The 21146-nt window shown below is 39.5% G+C and overlaps 1 protein-coding gene across 1 annotated transcript in view; it reads left to right on the forward strand.

Moving 5' to 3' along the window:
• Window positions 1-21146, forward strand: part of RYR3 (ryanodine receptor 3) — a 271072-nt gene that overhangs the window by 239933 nt on the left and 9993 nt on the right. Inside the window, exons 81-98 of the mRNA XM_079954045.1 lie at window positions 10-109; window positions 816-895; window positions 1132-1208; window positions 4340-4413; window positions 4648-4665; window positions 5136-5216; window positions 5773-5861; window positions 7641-7769; window positions 8558-8662; window positions 11031-11112; window positions 11819-13140; window positions 13716-13774; window positions 16100-16271; window positions 16629-16715; window positions 17540-17737; window positions 18250-18380; window positions 19721-19763; window positions 20435-20562. Coding sequence (XP_079810171.1) covers window positions 10-109; window positions 816-895; window positions 1132-1208; window positions 4340-4413; window positions 4648-4665; window positions 5136-5216; window positions 5773-5861; window positions 7641-7769; window positions 8558-8662; window positions 11031-11112; window positions 11819-13140; window positions 13716-13774; window positions 16100-16271; window positions 16629-16715; window positions 17540-17737; window positions 18250-18380; window positions 19721-19763; window positions 20435-20562 — 2975 coding nt within the window. The remainder of the gene's footprint in view (window positions 1-9; window positions 110-815; window positions 896-1131; window positions 1209-4339; window positions 4414-4647; window positions 4666-5135; window positions 5217-5772; window positions 5862-7640; window positions 7770-8557; window positions 8663-11030; window positions 11113-11818; window positions 13141-13715; window positions 13775-16099; window positions 16272-16628; window positions 16716-17539; window positions 17738-18249; window positions 18381-19720; window positions 19764-20434; window positions 20563-21146) is intronic.

The raw sequence follows: 21146 nt of genomic DNA on the forward strand, positions 1-21146 counted from the left end.
CTCTCTCAGGAAAAAGAAATGGAAAAGCAAAAAACTCTTTATCAGCAATCTCGACTCCATGAACGAGGAGCAGCAGAGATGGTATTACAGATGATTAGTGCCAGTAAAGGTAGCATTCTGCAAAATGTTATATATTCATTTGTTTCTTTGGAAATATATTCCATTCTATCTGAAGGCCACAGAGGAGATGATAGCTGCACATTAAACATACTAACGTTAGAAAAACCAAAACACTTACAATAATAAAGGACCACGCCATCCATGTGGGACCTGCAAGAATATGTTGTATTGTAGAGCGCTCCTGTTTCTATCTGGCTGGCTTTTACTTTACTCTATTTCAGGATTCTCTGTTCTATTCCCCACCCATTGATTTTCCTTCCCTGCTCTCCAACAGTCAGTCAGCTTTCTGTGGCAGCTAGACATGCTCAGTCCTCCTTTGGCTCTTTGGAATGGCTTCTTCCTGAGGATTCTTCAGAATAACAAATTGGACTCCTGCACTTTGACATATCCCCCTTGTGGATGGATGGTGCCTCTTTGACTAAATAAAGACCAGTGCTTAGATTCATTGCTATGAATATATATGATCTGCTTTACTTTAGCAATTGTTATAGTGACATTCGCTTCAGCTTTACTTCAGCTCGAATCAAAGGAGTTGTGTGTGTGCACTGAAGTACAACAGTTCCACATATAGCAATGCTTTTAAACATTCAAAACTTTGAAAAGCATCTCAGGATGTGGAGTAAGGTGCTGCTGCTTAGAAATGTTTTTGGATAGTAATTACTTAACTATAAAATTATTCTGTTCTTGATTGACAGGTGAAATGGGACACATGGTAGTTGAAACTTTGAAACTTGGTATTGCTGTTCTAAATGGAGGAAACTCAGTTGTTCAACAGGTGGGCCATATTTGGATGTGATAGATCTGTATGTTACTTTGATTTTGCTAATGTTTTACTGTTAAAAGCTTTGAGAAGTTGAATTACTACTGAGAATTCAGTTATGTTTGGAGAATGAATTTTTTTAAACAGAAAATTCTCCTTCTTTTTGCTTATGTTAAGTAAATTGGCAAATTCTTTACGCAAATAAGGAAAAACCAAATCTCTTCTTCTTTTGTTCAACCTTTCTTTTTCAGAAAATGTTGGACTATTTGAAGGAGAAAAAAGATGCTGGATTTTTTCAGAGTCTTTCTGGCTTAATGCAATCTTGCAGGTAAAGTCATGAAATATAACCATCTACTTCTAACTATGTCAGCTATTTGTATGTACAAGCTAGACATTTCCCTCTCTCCATGTAATCTCTTCCAAGTGATATAAAAATGCCAATGTGATGTGGGATTTAAATGCTAGTATGAGAGATAGCTATTGGCCAGCAACAATTCCTGCAATTGTGATATCTCCCCATTGTGATGACCAGAATCAATTATGGCTATATTCATGAATTTACTGCTTCAGACATGATTTTTCCACATGAACTTATATTTGTGGATAACTGGGTAGTATGGGGTATAGAAAAATATTAGAGACGAACTAGAAACTGACAGCTGTTCATTGCCATGAGAAACCATGATTTATTGCAATGGAAATGAAACATGGAGCTAACTTTTTTCATTAAACCATAGTTTAGGTTAACCACAGTTTAGGGTTTAGAAATAATACTAAACTATGACTAATCAAAAACAGAAGTGGAAGCTTTTGATCTTGCAGCTATGTCAAAGGAGGAAGAGAAAATGGGGAGGTTGAGGCTAAGTACGGATTGTTTTCTTTACAAAAAAAAAGACATTTCTCATGACATCCAATGACAGCTAAGGTGCTGTTTATGTATTAGAACTCAAGGATATTCTTGACATAGTTTAGACAGCAAATTGCCCCATCCCAAATAATCATAATGTTAGTTGAATATATCTCTTAATTTGCTTTAATATCACTTGCAAGTAAATAGACTAGAAATTGTTTCATACTTTCAACACATACATTTCAAAACGGAATTAGTAATATTTGCTCATTGCATCAATATGTATCTCATACTGTGTATCTGTGTGGACAACAGTATACACAATGGACATAATCATTGGCCACATGGATGATCTTGTGGCACTACTGTAACTGTAGATGAGGCATAATGCAAAAAGGCTGGGCCGGGCGATGGAGCAGCAAAAAAAAGCAAATGTGATTATAGGGTGCGTCAACCAAGTATAGTGTCCCGATCAAGGGAAGTAATAGTACTGCTCTACTCTGCATTGGTTGGTCCTGTGTTTAAGAAGTTTAAGAAGCATATTGACAACCTGGAATGTGTGCAGAGGAGGGCCACCAGGATGATCAAGGGTCTGAGAACCAAGTCTTATGAAGAATAGTTGAGGGAGTTGGGTATGTTTAGCCTGGAGAAGATAAGACTGAGAGGTGATGTTTATGATTGTTGTTGTTTAGTCATTTAGTCGTGTCCGACTCTTCATGACCCCATGGGATGTGTATGATAGCCATCTATAAATATCTGAAGGGCTCTCACATGGAAGATGGAGCAAGCTTGTTTTCTGCTGCTCCAGAGGCTAGGTCCCATACCAATGGATTCAAATTACAAGAAAGGAGATTCTGACTAAACAAGAAGAAAGTTATGTCCAGTATATGCCACAAATTGTCCTAGACGCTGTTGTACCATAACACCCCTGCTTTACCTACCTACCACTCCTAGGTAATATATTGATACTTATCGTGATCAAGGAATGTGTGCATGAACTTGCATTTTTCTCAGAAACTGCATCCATTAGGTTATACGTGTTACTTAAAAAGCAGTGAGAAGATTTGGTACATGCACTTTTCACCCCCTGACTTCTCATACCAAATCCCCAGAGAGCTTTCTCAACTGAGGTGAATTTAAAGAGCAGCTTAGGTTTCCGTCATAGGATTGGTTCTTTCTCCCCTTCTGTTTAAATCTTTGGTGTTACATAACGATAAACAGCAACACCATTAAACAAACAAAAATTGGGGTGAAAGAAACGGCCCTACAGCCACAGTGACATGATCGCTGAGCTAACACAATAGTCTTTATTCTTATGGGTATAATATAAAACATTTCCTACCAGAGGTGAGACACTTCTCCTGTCTTTGCTGGAGTCCTTGACTATCTGCTATTACATTTCCCTTCTCCAGTGTAAGGCTTTTTCCTTTGGAGACAGGAGGGCTTGCTAGCCATTGCACCTTTGAGTATTACTCTCAAACACTTGGAAACCCTCAAGGGAGTTTATCAAGTGTTTGATTCTGACACTTGAGACATGCAGTTGAAAATTTAGTTGACAACAGAGACGTGGTAATAACAGAAAGAGTTGGGGGGTATATGTTTCTTGTCTTCATGGTAGAGATGTTATATCAAATCTGGGTGTTGTAGGTTGTTACTGAAATAAATATTTGCTTATCCTGCCCCCCCTCAAAATTGTGTTCACTAACATTTACCCAGTGTGGCCTAATTCCAAATAAATGGGCCTTAGACTGCACTGCTGAACAAACCTATCTAGGAATGAGCCCTGTTGAACTCATTGATTCTAACCTATGAGAAGTATGCAAAGAATTGCACTGTTAGCACAGTAATTGTACACTGTCCTAATCCCCTCATCTTTGCATGGGGGTTAAGATATGGCAGATGCTTCGACAGCCTTGCTTGTGGATAGCTCTGCAGTTGCAAAGGTTCCTGCTGCACCGTTGGGGAGGAAGCTACCACTGGCAATAGGGTCAGGATGTCAGAAGTTTTAGATCCAGTGGATCCAAAGTCCCAGGGAGCCCCTCAGCTACCCCAGCCTGGAGCTGGCACAGTATTTTCTTTAAACAACAACACCCAGCCTCCTCCTTGGCCAGCATAAGCAGGCACAACCAGATCCAGCAGGTCTGCCCTGCTGCTCCATAGCCAGAGATTCAGATTCTTCTGTTAATTTGATATTTAAAAGTGTGTGGGTTTCCTAAGAATATTATGTCTTCACCAAATGGTGGTAATTATAATGGAAAAGAAGCCAACTTCATTGTGATTCGAAAGAGTGAAGAGGAAACATTATTCTTAAGGTATATTCCGTTCATTTTCATCTCAACTTATCCACGCAATCGCTTGCCCCGATATCCATAGATGGAATATTTTCAAGCAGGCATGTGTTACGGAGGGAACTTGGACCCCTTACAGATCAGTGAGGTCATCCACCATCTTCGGTAGTGCTAAAATTTCAACCGTCACCTTCCCCCTTTTAAAACCTTTATAACTCATTTTTACTCTTTGTATGTTTTGCTTGTTGTATGCCAGCAGTTCAGGGTTTCTGTTGCTATTAGATACAGCAATCCTTTCTGAATTGTCTTTTTCTTAAAAAGTGTTCTTGACTTGAATGCCTTTGAGAGACAAAATAAAGCAGAAGGCCTTGGAATGGTTACTGAAGAAGGAACACGTAAGTATACTCATACTTCTAATTCACATAAGGATTACACTTCATTTCCCCCCTTTTAATACCAAATTGGTTGGGTCTTTTGAAAGTTTCTTCTGTTGATAACCTTGTTAAAATAATATAGCATTATACTATTATGGTGTTTTTTTAAATTTTCCTAGAGAAACAGTTAAACGAAAGATATTGTGTAACTTATAACTTGCTTATCCTTTATTATTATTTTTCTTTGATCCACAGTCATCGTACGTGAGCGTGGTATGTTTGGGTTTACAGCTTTTGATGCTATTGTGTGTTGCAAACAGAGAAAGAAATCTTCTTTAATTGCATCTTTCCAGACACCCTTTAGGTTTAGTTTCATGGTCTGCAGCCGGTTGCGTGTTGAGCTTGGAGAATCAAGTTGATGCTTAATTAAAGAAGTGTCTTTCATATTTAAGGCATGGTTTGATAATGACTAACCATTTCCTATTAGATCTTTAGTCCTGTAGTTTTGATCATGAATGCTTTGGAGTGCTAAATATTTGGCTTTGCTTTTTTCTGTTTCATAGTTTATTTTTTTATCATTCTCTCCAGTACATTTCTTTTTTAAAATTACTGTAAATCAGCTTACAGTATTTGCTTTTTATTGAAATCACTTAGTTTGAAGGATGCTGTTGGAAGACTATCTGTTCTGCATGTTTTGGAAATGACTGATGATTGCATAATTCATTGTACTGTATATTTTCAAGGTGAGAAAGTACTACAGAATGATGAGTTTACTAAAGATCTGTTTAGATTTTTACAACTGCTGTGTGAAGGTCATAACAATGGTAAGTGTTCTGAGAAATTTATTGTTTCATTGAAATCCTTCATTGAAAGGAATAACAATACAATATATTTTACATTTAAACTGATTTTCGGTCCTTTAGCATAGAGAATTAATTAATCAGTTTCTCAGATAAAATGGTACCTCAGAATTCTCAAAAAATATTTTTAACATATAGTAGTTGTTTCTAACTGGAAATCATATTGCCATTTTATAAATTGTGCATATTTTAAGTGGCAAAATAATCTGTGTAGGAGGAAATGCAAATGCTATTTCTGATAGCTCTTGCTTAAGAAAGAGTGCTGCCTTACTATTAAGAATGTTTCTGTGGTTGTATCCATCAGCTACAGTTACTGAAAAATTCAGATTTTTCATTTTCTATATCAGGGGCAATGTGGACTCCAGCTCCCATATTCCCCAACCATTAGCCATTCTGGTTGATGTTGAAAGGAGTTGAAACCAAGCACATCTGGAGGGAACCACCTTGCCCAAATATAGAACTACTGTAATAATATTTTCATAGCTTGCATTTACTCACCACCTTTTATTTTAATTTTCAGATTTTCAGAACTACCTGCGCACTCAGATGGGCAATACCACCACAGTTAATATTATTATTAGCACAGTTGATTATCTTTTACGTCTTCAGGTAAGTTGGAGAGTTATTTTAATTTCACTTCCTACTTTAGAAAGTCTCCATATTGAGATAGATTTTGGGGTTTCACTACTGTTGCTGGTTCTGTTCTCCACTTTTCCTAAAGAGCTCCCATGAAACTGGGCCAGTTAGCATGGAACCATCCAACGCAAATATAATTATTACTGTATTCAAAACAGAAATTCAAAAGAGGGTTACATTGAGTTTACATGCAAACTCTCTTAGGGATTATTGTAGAGCCTAGGGGCTTGAGAATCAACAAGATTCTGATGATGCTTATCAATGTGGATGTTAAGGCGAAATTGATATCTATATTGAAGAAGTAATAACATTTTGTCTATCACAAATATATTGTTGTTACAGCCATGCACCTTCAGCAGCTGTTTGTGGTTATCATATAGTATTGTGCCCCTGTATGTGATTTAGTTGGAGTGAGATCCCATTGCTCTATCCCAGCTTCTGCCAACCTAGCAGTTCAAAAGCACACTAGTGCAAGTAGATAAATAGGTACTGCTGTGGCAGGAAGGTAAACTGTGTTTCTGTGCGCTCTGGCTTCCGGTGTGCCAGAAGCGGATTAGTCATGCTGGTCACATGACCTGGAAAGCTATCTGTGGACAAACGCTGGCTCCCTTGGCCTGAAAAACGAGATGAGCATTGCACCCCATAGTCGCCTTTGACTGGACTTAACCATCCAGGGGTCCTTTACCTTTTTCTTTAGTTGGAGTCCAGCAACACCTGGATTGTCATTGGTCCTATGCCACATTTGCCCTGTCCAGTCTAGAGGCATAGTGACTGAGAAAAGTGAATTTAAAGGTTTTTTATTCCTCAATGGTGTTTGCAGTGGGTGTGAGGGAGAAATAAGGTCACAACTTTACTAACCAAGCTTCCATCTGATATGGAACTGATTAGAACTGCTGAATAGATTCTCAGCGGTTACTGTCATCTTCGAGCAACTCTCAGAAGGGAGAGAAAAGCTAACCCGTTGGCAATGTTGATTACCTCTGAAGTGGGCAGTTTCCTGCAAATGCAAACCTACACATATCTACTCAGAAGAAAGCCACGTTGAATTTAGCGGGCAATGTTCCAAGGGAAGTTGGTATAGGATTCTAGTCTGAGATTAGCTATACGAACTTTTTCAAAAGTTGATAAGAAACTATGGACTTGCAGGTTAGGGAGGTTTGAATGTCTCATAGACAGGGTGCCCTTATGGAAAGGGTGCCCTTGTGCTTGCAGGTTTCGCAGAAGCATATGGTTGGCCACTGTGGAAACAGAATGCTGGACTAGATGAGGCATTGGCTTGTTATGATTTTATGTCCTGATATCAAATGCAAAGGTAGCTGTGTTGATTCATAGGTTTTGTAGATACTTTGTAATATATTAGTCCAACGAGGAGGGTATTGAAGTAGGGGATTAAGTTAATCTCTCGCAACTAAAGATAAACTATGGCCCATTTCTTTCACCCTTGTGAAGGGGTTGGATCATTGCTTGGTTAAGCCACTGCTGAAAAGAGCAGATAACCTTCAGTCATGCCCCGAAACCACCCTGTTCTCCCAAGTGTTTGATGACTAAAAATATAAATATGCTTATTTATTTGCTGTCTATACTGTTGATGTTCTGCATATGTTTATTATTCGTTTGTGCTTGATTATAAAATCTGAGCATTTACCCTTTGGCTAATGGCATTTTCCATAGATATATATTTTTATATTTGATGCAGTTTGATTAGGCCCTCACAAAACGTTGGGGAAAAACCCACCTATTGTTTATTCTTAGGAATCAATCAGTGACTTCTACTGGTACTACTCTGGAAAAGATGTCATTGATGAATCTGGACAACGTAATTTCTCTAAGGCATTGGCTGTGACCAAACAGATTTTTAATTCACTTACTGAATATATCCAAGTAAGTAGCACGTCGTTTCTCTATGCTTCATGTTGTGTACATGGGTGTGTATGTGAAAGTACTGCATGGATTATAAAAGCAACAGGTCTGCCCAGGCTGTGCTCAGTAGAATTTCATGGTCACCAGCTGTAGAAGAGGCTCTCTATATACAATGGGGGGGGGGATATCTGCAGACAAATGATTCACAGTGCTTGATTCTAACTGTGTCTCTTCCACAATACCTATGATGGAAAGGGAAAGAAAACATAGACGTTATATGTCTTCAGTCACCTGCTGGGTCCCCTTGCAGGAATACTGCTCCTTCTGACCAGCAGCTTAGATCAGAAGTGTAGCAAGATACCATTCTTGTGGCCCAGTTGTTAGCAATGATTTGGTAGTGCAAAGGGTCACCCCTAGAGTGATCAGCCCACACCTTCTTATATATAGGGCTCACATTCAGAAAGATTTGCAGATAGTTTTCCTGTTGCTTCACACTCCGCCAACATATTTCCTCTCTGCATGACTTCTGTTGTGTCTCCTGATCTGCTGATGGTGCTCTTTATATTCACGGCCTCCCACACTTCCACCCCCTTTCATTTTGTCCCACATCCATTCTGCTTCTTCATCTGCCTCAAATGAATAAAAAAATGCTCAAATAAAAATGTAATATATCTTTTTTTAGTTTTCAAATACATTAAATTGTATACAAAATAATTTTTGTGACTGTTTGTGCATATCTTTTATCAACTTTTTGTTTATCAGAACAGCTGCTTGAAATAGAAAATTTAAGCATTTCCCCTTAATTTTAGGGTCCTTGCATTGGAAACCAACAGAGCTTGGCTCACAGTAGACTGTGGGATGCGGTTGTTGGCTTCCTTCATGTTTTTGCTAACATGCAAATGAAACTTTCACAGGTAAATTGTGTTTGTTTATTTATTTATTTCACAATATTTTTATATACCACTTGATTGTAATAAAACCTAAAAGCGGCTCACGAAATTAATTTGATAAAGAATGAGACATCTTTGCAGAATATATCTAGATCTAGAACAAGATCTAGATCTCAATCAATCAAGGCATGAGCTGTGTAATTTAAGGACATTAACTTGTAACATAGTTGATTGATGTTGTTATTCAAAGTCACATTATTGGCATTAGATTCTTAAAGCTTTATTGGAGTTACGTTGTCAGGAGTGGCTTGTCTAGCGGGGTGAAGACGTAGCAATAGCCTCCAGGCAGCGCCACTGGTGCCATTTACCAGGGAGGGGAGGGATAATGTGGTGGCAAACTTGGGACTGTGCAGATGCACCAGAGTACACTCCCTTGCCCTTCCTATCATGGTAATGCTGGGAAACTAATGCCAAGGCTCTGCCCTACTGGAAGAACCGCTCCTGTTTATTGTGTTGCGTCAGTGTTAAGCTTAATTTCTATTGGCCACCCAAAGCTTAAGAAACATGGCTTGCGAAACTGGGAATGAGTACCAGGGCCACACACTCCTTCCTTGACCTTCCCCCCCATTCCCCCTCCTCCATACACTGGATTTGGCACCAATCCCCCAAAAAGAGTTCTTAAATGGGAGACTTGGCAGGGGGAGAGGAAGAGGAATGACTAGTAGGGGAAGGGAAGCAAGAGACTTAGAATATGAGACATTAAACTCATTAATTCTCAAAGCATTTTGATGTAGGCCCCACTTATCTCATGCAGATACTAAGATTTTTATAAATCTGTATATACCGTATTTTTTGCTCTATAAGACTCACTTTTTCCCTCCTAAAAAGTAAGGGGAAATGTGTGTGTGTCTTATGGAGCGAATGCAGGCTGCGCAGCTATCTCAGAAACCAGAACAGCAAGAGGGATCGCTGCTTTCACTGCTCAGCGATCCCTCTTGCTGTTCTGGCTTCTGAGATTCAGAATATTTTTTTTCGTCTTTTCCTCCTCCAAAAACTAGGTGTGTCTTGTGGTCTGGTGCGTCTTATAGAGTGAAAAATACGGTAAATTCACATTGATACATGTCCACAAGCCACAACATGCCCTACACTTACAGGACCAGGCACTGTCGCCAAGCTATCCCCCTTTAGCTTATTCCATGCTGCCTCCCTTGTGTCCTTTATTAATTCTACCCATTTCATCTACATGCCATATATTGTAGTTTGTTCTTAGATATGGGGATGGGGGTGTCTGACAAATACATCAGATTATAATAACAAATAAAGTATAAATACATGGATAATTATATATTTTTTTCTCATGCAAATGTGTGTTGAGTAGAACAATGTAAGTTACAATTTATTTGGAAGGACTTTGATCCATGATCACAGTGGCACTCTTTGGAAGTAGCAGGCTCTATGGGATCATTGCTTTCTGCTGTACATATCACTGAGTTTGTGGGTGCTGGACTGCTGCTCAGTTATGGAATTCTGCACCCTCACAAGATGCAAAATGGTATATATACATGCATCAACGGATCAAGTATACATTCTAAGTCTACATTCTAAGGTTGCAGGCATTTGCACACTTTCTTTGGAGTCACTCCTCCAGAACTCAATATAATTTACATAAAATATGCATGATATCACCCATCTGTAAATGTCCATATTACCTTGCATATTTATATTTGTGGCAGCAACATGATCTGAGGGAATATGCTGTTCATAACCTTGGAGAAGTAATGATTTTCTTTTAGGTGGCTTTTTAGGCAATCAAGCAGAGATGACTGCTCAAGAAACAGAGGGCCCATGATTTCTCCTCCTGCCTGCAACCTCCAGCCTTCTGAAACAGACTTTCAGAGGATATAGGATGGTGGGGAGGAATAGCTCTTCTTCTATGACAGGAAAGTTCCATGAGCAAACATTCACTGGTGAGATCTCTCAGATCCCACACTGTGAATCATTGTGATATTTGTGTTCATTCTAGGTGTCCTTCAAGTGGTACCATACCACAGTGATAGAACATATGTTTATTTATAAATTCATTTCTGCTCTTCCTCTTGGCTCCCAAAGTAGCTTTGCATGCTGATGGTTCCAAGTTCAGTCCCTGGAATCTCGAGTTAAAAGTAGTAGGTAACAGGTGATGTGACAGATCTTTGTCTGGGATACTGCAGAATTGCTAGTCATATATCCATACCAGACTAGTCAGCTTCCAATGTACTGTTTTGAATATCCTCTTAAACCTGTTGGCCACTGTTGAGCACAGAGCCAGACTCACATAAGGCTTCCATTTGCTAGATTGTGAATATTGTCTTTAGAGTTATTTATTTTATTGTTTATTCTATTTGTACTCTAGGATTCGAGTCAGATTGAGTTGCTGAAGGAACTACTAGATCTTCTGAAGGATATGGTGGTGATGCTCTTGTCACTACTTGAAGGTTGCATCTTTTTTAAAAAGTTATTGCTATGCAATTCAAACATCAACATCATTTTTAATACGTAGAGTTTATCCTCATGAGACCAGGGCCCTGCAGGATCTGATTTCTTTCCGCAGGGCCTGTAAGACAGAGTTGTTCCGCCTGGCCTTTGGCTTGGAGCCAGTTTGATTCCCTCCCTCCCTCCCTTTCTTTCTTTGTTGCTTTCCTTCTCCTCCTGTGATGAGGCTACATTTTAATGTTTTAATGTTTCCATATTTTAATGTTGTATTTTAATTTTGTTTTTAAGTTGTAATCATTCAATTTGTTTTTATTGCTTGTAAGCCGCTCTGAGCTCGGCCTTGGCTGGGGAGGGCGGGGTATAAATAAAAATAATTATTATTATTATTATTATTATTATTATTATTATCCTTAATTTAATTTATATTCAGACCATAACAACAATTCTACTTGGTAATTTGGATGAATGAATGAAATTTTATTGTCTAAAGCCATAGACCACCACCACAGATAATTCTAAATAAGAGATGGGCATAAATTTAGTTGTGCAATAATATTGAACAGTAGTTCTCAACCAAGGGTACATTTAAAACAAACTTATAATAAGCATGAACACACTTTCTCCACATTTCTAAGGATGTATAAGGAATATATTTTCAATGTATGTTTATATAAAAACTAAGTAACGATTTTTAAACTCACAATGTAGGTAATGTTGTAAATGGCACTATCGGGAAACAGATGGTGGACACTCTGGTTGAATCATCTAGCAATGTAGAAATGATATTGAAGTTCTTTGACATGTTTCTCAAGTTGAAGGATCTAACGAGCTCAGAAGCTTTCAAAGAGTATGACCCAGAAAGTAAAGGCATAATTTCCAAGAAGGAATTCCAGAAAGCCATGGAAGGTCAAAAGCAATATACGCAATCGGAGATTGAGTTCCTGCTGTCCTGTGCAGAAACGGATGAAAACGACATGTTTAACTATGCCGATTTTGTTGAAAGATTTCACGAGCCGGCGAAAGATATTGGATTTAATGTGGCTGTCCTCTTAACAAACCTATCAGAACACATGCCAAATGATTCGAGGCTTCAGACTCTATTAGATCCAGCAGAATGTGTCCTTAACTATTTTGAACCTTACCTTGGGCGCATTGAGATAATGGGTGGTGCCAAGAAGATAGAGCGGGTTTATTTTGAGATCAGTGAATCCAGTAGGACGCAGTGGGAAAAGCCTCAAGTGAAAGAATCAAAAAGGCAGTTTATTTTCGATGTTGTAAATGAAGGTGGGGAACAAGAGAAGATGGAGCTTTTTGTAAACTTTTGCGAGGACACGATTTTTGAAATGCAGTTGGCATCTCAGATATCTGAATCGGATATAGTTGACAGACCTGAGGAGGAGGAAGATGAGCCTTGCTATGTGAGGGAAATTGGAGAAGATGAGAAAGGAGAGCAGTCCCTTGAATCAGCTTCAGCTTTTGCTATGGCATGCGTTGCAATAAAGAAAAATGCTGCCACTGTTTTTAAAATGATAAGACTGAAAAACTTAAGAAAACAGTACAGAAAAGTGAGAAAGATGACTGTAAAAGAATTGGTTAAAGTATCCTTTTCCTTTCTCTGGATGCTCTTTGTAGGATTCTTCCAAATGTTTCTCACTATACTGTGCAGTATTTTTCAGATTCTTTGGAGTACTGTGTTTGGGGGTGGCCTAATAGAAGGAGCCAAAAACATTAGAGTTACTAAAATTTTAGGAGACATGCCTGACCCAACACAGTTTGGAATTCACGATGATGTCCTTGAAGCAGAAAAAGTTGAAGTTACAGAACATGGCATTACAGCTGAAATTGTGCAGTTTGTTAAAAATGAGAAGGGAGAAACTGACATCTTGTCAGATATTTTTGGCATTCATACGAAGAAAGAGAGCGGATCAAAGCATGGTCATGCTGTTGGCCTAGGGGATATCGCTGATATCATTGGATCAGATACCCCTCCTTCTTTGGAAAGTGCAGTTCGCAAGAAGAAAAAAGCACAGGTAAACAATAAGTGGATTATATCTTATTTTATTCAATATGCTTCCTAACTGGTTGATTGTGAGAATAGACTTTATTCTCTGCAGAAACCTAAACCACAGAGACTCAAAGTTCTTCAAGCCCCTGGTGCTTTCCAGACAGCAGTGTAGGGTCCTCCTGATGTCCATAGTGTATCCTAGATTATCTGCCAACCTAGCAGTTTGAAAGTGTAGCAGTGCAAGTAGATAAAAAGGTACTGCTGCAAAGGGGGGGGGGTAAATGGCATTTCTGTGCGCTCTGGCTTCCATCACAGTGTTCTGTTGTGCCAGAAGCTGTTTAGTCCTGCAGGCCACATGACCTGGAAAGCTGTCTGTGGACAAATGCCAGCTCCCTTGGCCTGAAAGCAGAGATAAGTGCTACACCCCATAGTCGCCTTTGACTAGACTTAACCATCCAGGGGTCCTTTAACTTTTTATCTTTACTTTATCCTAGTTTACTATAAACTTTTTGAGTTCACAGTGTTAGTTTAAACTTTTGAAATTGGGCATGCTTAATTCTCTCTCATATCCGAATTCAAAGTAATTTCAACATTTTTCAGACACCTGAAATTGCAAAAGATGATGAATCGGAAACAAGAACAGAATCTGAGAAGGCTGAGTAAGTTTTTACATTCTTGGGAATTACTGTTTTCCCATTTCCAGCGAAAGGTCAGCAGAGTGGGTTGATGACTCCACCTAGTGATCAAAAGGCAGGCAGGAACCTTTTGGGAGGTAGGACTCCCAGCATGCAGTTCTGCTCCTGCATTTGGTCAAGATGCAGCAGTTTCCTTTCCCTAAGCACATCATGGCTTATTCCATAAGAGCTGCAACAGCCAATGCTGCATTTTCATCTTGTGCTCCTCTACGGGAAATCTGCAGGACAGCCGCTTGGGCAGCGCCCAGTACCTTCACCTGGCTGCCTGTGCATCATGGGATGTGGCAGTGGGCAGGACCTCCCACCATACCTTCGTGCAGCTGCACTCCCTCCCCAGAGAGTTCAGCTGCTGTACAGCCTACTTTGCCGACCTTTCACTGCAAATGGGGGAAAGTATAATTGTATTTACCTGAAATGTAGTTTTCCATAGTTGGTTTGGCTGTAGGATTCTTGTTATTATTGACACTGGGAGGTAGCATGGTTCTTACTTAGATCCAGGGGTGTAGGAAGGGGTGGGGCGGGGCGGGGCGGACTGCCCTGGGTGCCCTCACTGAGGGGGGTGACATTTGGTGCACCACCCACCCGCCCACGACTCCCAAGCCTACCCCGAGCTGTTGGGATAAGGGGGGAGCTGCGTCGCTTTTCCGGCGGCATTTCCCCCTTCCCCTTTGTTTTGACAGCTTGGGGGAGCCTTGGGAGTTGCAGGCGGATGGTGCACCAAATGTCCGCCATGGGCGGCTCGCTCTGGCCCTGGCTGCAGGGGGCGCATGCTGCTCCAGGCACCCGAGCGACTATCCCGCACCTGGGAGGGCATGCCCCCCTCAGGAGTGTGCCCGCCCTGGGCAGCGCGGGCATATGCCGCGCCACTGCTTCTATCCTTGCACTCCTGGCTGTCAGGCTTGGTAAGCCTGCAGACTGGATGCATGCTCAGAGTTCTGCCTCCCAAAAGGTTCCTGCCTGCCTTTTGACCACTAGGTGATGCCATCAACCCATTTGGCTGACCTTTCACTAAGAAACTGAAAACTACCTTTCAGGTAGGTACAAATGTACTTTTTAATGTTCACGTGTGCCGAGGTGAATGAGCTTCAGGCAGACCTCAAGCACAAGTTCCACTTTGAATTGATGTGTCTAGCAGTTCTTGAACAGTATGTTAAAGCAATTTAGTTTTAAAAGCCTCCTCAAAGCTCTAAAGTTAAAACAAAAGGATTAAACATCAGGGAGGAAGCATTAGAATCCTCTTGGCTATCGTAGTTTTCAGTGCCATGCTTGCATGTAATTAATGCCAATGTTTAGAAGCAAGGAGGTGATAAGAGCTGATCAGTTTGTACCCAAGTTAAAGAAACTGATATATTCTCTCTCTCTCTTCATTGTTACTATTTGTTTTCACAGTTCTATAAAAATTAAATTTCCCCTCTTGCTGGACTCACAGTTTTATTTTTCCCTTATAATCTTATTCTCCTGTAACCTCTAGAATTACAGAGCCAATAACAGGGTTTAGCTGTGTACTAAAAGGCCTAGGGCTTGCCAATCAGAAGGTCAGCGGTTTGAATCCCAATGGTGGGGTGAGCTCCCGTTGCTCGCTCTCTGCTCCAGCCAACCTAGCAGTTTGAGAGCACGTCAAGTGCAAGTAGACAAATAGGTACCACTCCAGCGGGAAGGTACCGCTCCAGCGGGATGTTTCCATGCGCTGCTTTGGTTTGCCAGAAGCGGCTTAGCCATGCTGGCCATATGACCCGGAAGCTGTCTGCAGACCAACACCAACTCCCTTGGCCTATAGAGCGAGATGAGCGCGCAACCCCAGAGTCGCCCGTGACTGGACCTAACGGCCTGGGGTACCTTTACCTTTACCTAAAAGGCAAATATCTGATTATTATTCTCTGTTGTACAGAGAATAAAATGGCAACCATTACCAATTATTGACCTTTGAAAGCCATCTAATACGGTTTTAGCAAATTCCTTAAATTAAAAATACATGGTGTGAAATAGTGTGTTTTTTTCTTGTCTGTCCTGAATCTCCCATGAAAGAATTTCAGTGGATGACCCTGAGTTCTAGGGGTGATGGAGAAAAGCATTTCTCTATCCATTGTCTCCATAACATGTACTGTATCTGCTATATATTTTGGGAAGTGGTGGTTTGTTCACTATATGTTTAAGTGCATTTAGGATATTTTGCCCCATCTTACATTGAAACTCATTTGCCAGTTGGGCCAGAAATAATTGTCAGGATCTTATTTGTGAGCAGTGCAGAAAACGTGGCTGTTCGTTAATAATTGTTCTCATATTCTATAGCATGGAGGATGGTGAGAAACAAGATAAAATCAAGGATGATATGTATTCTGAACATATGGAACTAGAAGAACCTAGAAAACGGAAACGAAGGCGTGGGCAAAAAATTGAGAAACCTGATGCAGTTATGGCCAACTTTTTTAAAGTATTGGAAGTTTATCAGACAAAAATGCTGGTATGTTGACCTTCTTTCTTACTTTTGGCCAATGATTATATTAGAAAATAGCATTATATTATATTATATTATATTATATTATATTATATTATATTATATTATATTATATTATATTATATTATATTATATTATATTACAGCATTTTTCACAACTTGGGAGGATAAGTAAGATATGTTGGTGCATTATGAAGGTTTTTAATAAAGAGACAACACTTGGAAAAGAAAGTATGAAATGGAACATAATTGATATATAATGATGATATAAAGCATTTTTTGGGATCTCCTTTATTAATTTGTTTTCTTCCTTTTCAGTTCTGATTCTTGTTTTAGGAACTAATAACATTCTTTGCATTTTCAGCACTTTTTGGCCCGAAATTTCTACAATTTAAGATTTCTTGCACTTTTTGTTGCATTTGCCATCAACTTTATCCTGCTTTTCTACAAGGTAATTTAATTGTATCAGTTCTGGCAAGACGCCTTCATTTTTCACAGTGACATTTGCTATGCTGTGGTGAAAATTTAGACTACTATTAAAGTAAGCAGACTCAACTAATCATCAAATAAATGCTGCCAGTATAAAATGTATTAATCCAATTAAGGGTGAAATTATTATTATTTGATTTCATGGAAGAGATGAATTTGAATTGGTGACTTGAAAGTCATAGATCAGTTTCTTAACCACTGCACAACACTACACCAGCATCAACATAATACATGGCAGTGTTTAACATACAGAGATGTTTTATTCTATGTTTAATCTGTTGGAAGCCGCCCAGAGTGGCTGGGTAGGGTACAAATAATAAATTATGATGGTGATGAACTTAAATTCTCTTTCTCCACCCCCTCAATACATGAGGTGCTATTCAACTAAGCATTACTCAGAGTATACCCAGTGAAATTAATGGCCCTAACTTAGTCATGTTGATTAATTTTAATGGATTTACTCTGAGTAAAACGTCATTGCTTATATAGTACCTCTGCCCTAAACATGTTTTCCTGATTCAGCTGCGGCTACACAACATTTCCCCTGGGTGGTTGAAGAAATGTGCATGGAAAAATAACATTTCAGTGGGCCAGAGAAATATTGTGCAGGAGCTGTGGCCAAGCAAACTGCAATGTGATAACGTCACTATAATTCAAAATATTAGACCATAACTTTAATAAAAGATATGGAAAAAATGCTGGAAAAATTCTACCATATGTCCTTTTAAAATATATATCTATATATATTGTGTATACCCTCACTCCTTGTTTGCGTATCAATTTCAGGTGACAGAAGAGCCATTTGAAGAAATGGAAGAAGATTCAGATCTGTGGCATTCTTTAGAGGAGGAGGAAGATGAAGATGGAGTAGTCTTCTTTGTTTTACAAGAGAGTACAGGCTACATGGCACCAACACTTAGGGCTCTAGCTGTTATCCATACAATCATCTCTTTTGTATGTGTTATTGGATACTATTGTTTAAAGGTTAGTAATTTCACCCTAAATTATCCAGTAATAAAAGCCTCTTCATATTACGGTTTTTCCATTGCTCATTTCCAATTGCCATTCTCTTATTGATGCTACTGAATGCTTTTTTGTTTTAATTTACATACTTCAATAATACCTTATTATTGTTATTTTATTAAGTATTTTTGTGTTCTTAGCTCTTTTGGGCCCTGTGTATGGTAAGATAGAATATACATTTGATAGATCTCAGCTCTATTTACTGATTGTTCTCTGGATCCTACAACAAGGCATATTATATATATATATATATATATATATATATATATATATATATATATATATTCTTAAATTCTTCACAATTTCTGGATCTTCTTAAATTCTTCACAATTCCCATAATCAGTAGATAAAGAAGATAGTTTCCAATTGTACAGTTCAGGAACACTGTAAAATGCAATATTCCAAACTATTTTCAAGACATTTCTAAACATTCAGCTTCCTTTGGAGCTTCCAAATAATTGTTTTTGCAATAGGTTCCTCTGGTTGTATTCAAACGGGAGAAGGACATTGCAAGGAAGCTGGAATTTGATGGTCTGTATATTACCGAACAACCCTCCGAAGATGACATTAAAGGACAGTGGGATCGCCTCGTCATAAATACGCCGTAAGTAACATGGAGTACAACCTCGCTCCTGCTTCTTGATCAGAAGTTCAGCTAAAGAAGGCCAACACAAGCTGCTTGTAGTTTTTGCAGTTAGGCCACATTCCTGTTTTACTTTGGCCCTATGGTTACTTTTCACCATGCCTGCTTCCCATGCTACTTGATAATGTATGCAATGGGGAGGCTGCATAGGAAAGAAGGGTGACATTACTTCCCATATCATCATCATCATCGTTGCCCCAGCCGCTCTGGATGGCTTTCAACATAATACAAACACAGCAAATGTCAGACACTGAAAACTTCCCGATAAGGGCTGCCTTCAGATGTCTTCAGAAAGTTGTGCAGTTGTTTATTTCCTTGACATCTGATGGGAGGGTGTTCCACAGGGTGGGTGCCGCTACTGAGAAGGCCCTCTGCCTGGTTCCCTGTAGCTTTGCTTCTCGCAGTGAGGGAACCACCAGAAGGCCCTCAGCGCTGGACCTCAGTGTCCGGGCTAAACGATGGGGGTGGAGATGCTTCTTCAGGTATACAGGGTCGAGGCTGTTTAGGGCTTTAAAGGTCATCACCAACACTTTGAATTGTGCTGGAAGCATACTGTAAATCTTTTAGGGCCGGCGTTATGTGGTCCCTGCAGTTGCTCTTGGTCATCAATCTAGCAGCCACATTCTGAATTAGCTGTTTCCGGGTCACCTTCAAAGGTAGCCCCATGTAGAGCAGAGAATGTCCCAACTGCTAGGTTGGCAGGAGCAGGGGCCAAGCAATGGGAGCTCACCCCGTCACAGGGATTCAAACTGCCAACCTTCTGATCGGCAAGCCCTAGGCCCTGTGGTTTAACCCACAGCGCCACCCGCATCCCTCACATTGTTGGAGGTGGTGACTGATAAATACAGTTTCTAGTATCATGTTTAGGAAAAACTTAACAGAAATGGTATTTTTAGTTGTATTTTCTTTCAGACATCTATTTTATACTTGGCAATGAACCTATGATAAAAATAAAATCTAGACAAATGTAAAGAAAAGAATGCTTTAAAAGGTTAATATGTACGCTGCAGAAAGGAGCTACATCATTTTCTTTCACACCTGGCAGGAGCTGGAGAAAATCTGTAAAATCCGTAATTATGGATTCGTAAACACCAGTATCACTTACTGAACAGAAATTTACAAATTATAGGCAATCACGGGGGCGGGGGGGCAATCACTATGAGGCAAAATTCTACCAGTAGATCAGAAAATAATGCCATCTTCCTAACACAACCTACAGCAATAAAATACAAATGTAATTAAAGTCCTTTTTGTGTTTTTTTGTTAACTAATTTGAAATTCTTATTTATGTATCTATGCAGATATTTTCCTAACAATTATTGGGACAAGTTTGTAAAACGAAAGGTAAGTTCTTTAAATATATGTCAAGAGTCATGCTATTAAAAATAACCAGATATGTCAAATTAAGCATGTTTGTTGTTGCATTATGTGTAAGGAATAAGCATAAATTGGGAATAAAAGGCCACAGTTTTATTACAGAATATTAGCAACAATGAAGTGAGCTTGTGCTCCAGGTATACCATGGCATTTCTTCTCTCTGTGCTCCTCCCAGCACTCCCCCTGCCCCGGTCCTTGTTGTAGATATATGACCTGGCTGTCTCCAGGCACTGCAACAGTCATCCGCAACATGGCAGGGCTGATGTTGCCAGCCTTCATGTCTCATTTGCAGACATCTTTGTCTCCTCAACCTGCTCCTCTCGGTGATTTGGAGGGAATGTCCCTTAAATCATATTAGGAATAGCCATCTATGATGATGAATTAGTGATATTTTCAGCTCTTATTTGCAAGTATTGCTTTGTCAGGCATGTACAACCCTAGAAGAGAAAATAACTCGCATTTAATTAATTTACATAATAAAAATGCTTTCTGATTACTTTTTATGCTTCTATTTTTGAATGCCTCCACTCCTCCTGCCAACTGTCCTTGTTTTAAGAGTATCAACCTAAGTTGTTAAAACTCCCGGCAAATACTGATTGAATTAAAGTTGATGATACCTCGTATCTTTCCCCTCGAAGGTAATCAACAAGTATGGTGATTTATATGGAGCAGAACGCATTGCAGAACTCCTGGGTCTGGACAAAAATGCTCTGGATTTCAGCCCAGTGGAACATGCTGAACTAGAGGAGGCATCCCTTGTTTTGTGGTACGGTGGGATCTTTAAACTAAAGCCATAGTAGATTAGAGGCAAAGCAAATTCAGGAGTCCCTTTCAAAAGCTACTTTATTTATTTATAAAGTTTGGCCAGGCTGGTGATGGAGCTAGATAAAGCAAATCAGTGTGACGAACATTGTTGGAATTGCCTATTTTAAAAGGCTACAACAACAAAATCAAGAGATTTTTCATCAGCTAAAGAAATCTTGACACCCTGATCAGATGTGGATGGATGTATGACATGAAATTGTGGTAGTGCAGAATGGCTTGTGCCGATACGCCATCCAGTTTTTTAGCAAGGCAGCCTGCCAATAGCAATTCTGTTATTTGAAACTACAGTGCCATACAGGGGGTGCAGAGTCCCTTACTTGAAATGGCCCTGTAGTAGTTAAAATGCTGTTGGGATGTTGCACAGGTGAGTCAAGCCTGCTTGAGGAAATTGTGTGCTAATGAACCAACATCATATTTAGCTACACTGACTTCTTTTCTGTGTATAAATGCTGACTTACCTTTCAGTGTTGTGGGCTAGCTCAGCAAAACAGCCTCACTGTTTGATGACACTGCAGTAGATCAGTA

This window comes from Podarcis cretensis (genome assembly GCF_951804945.1).
Source record: "Podarcis cretensis genome assembly, chromosome: 1".
NCBI classification, from domain to species: Eukaryota; Metazoa; Chordata; class Lepidosauria; order Squamata; family Lacertidae; genus Podarcis; species Podarcis cretensis.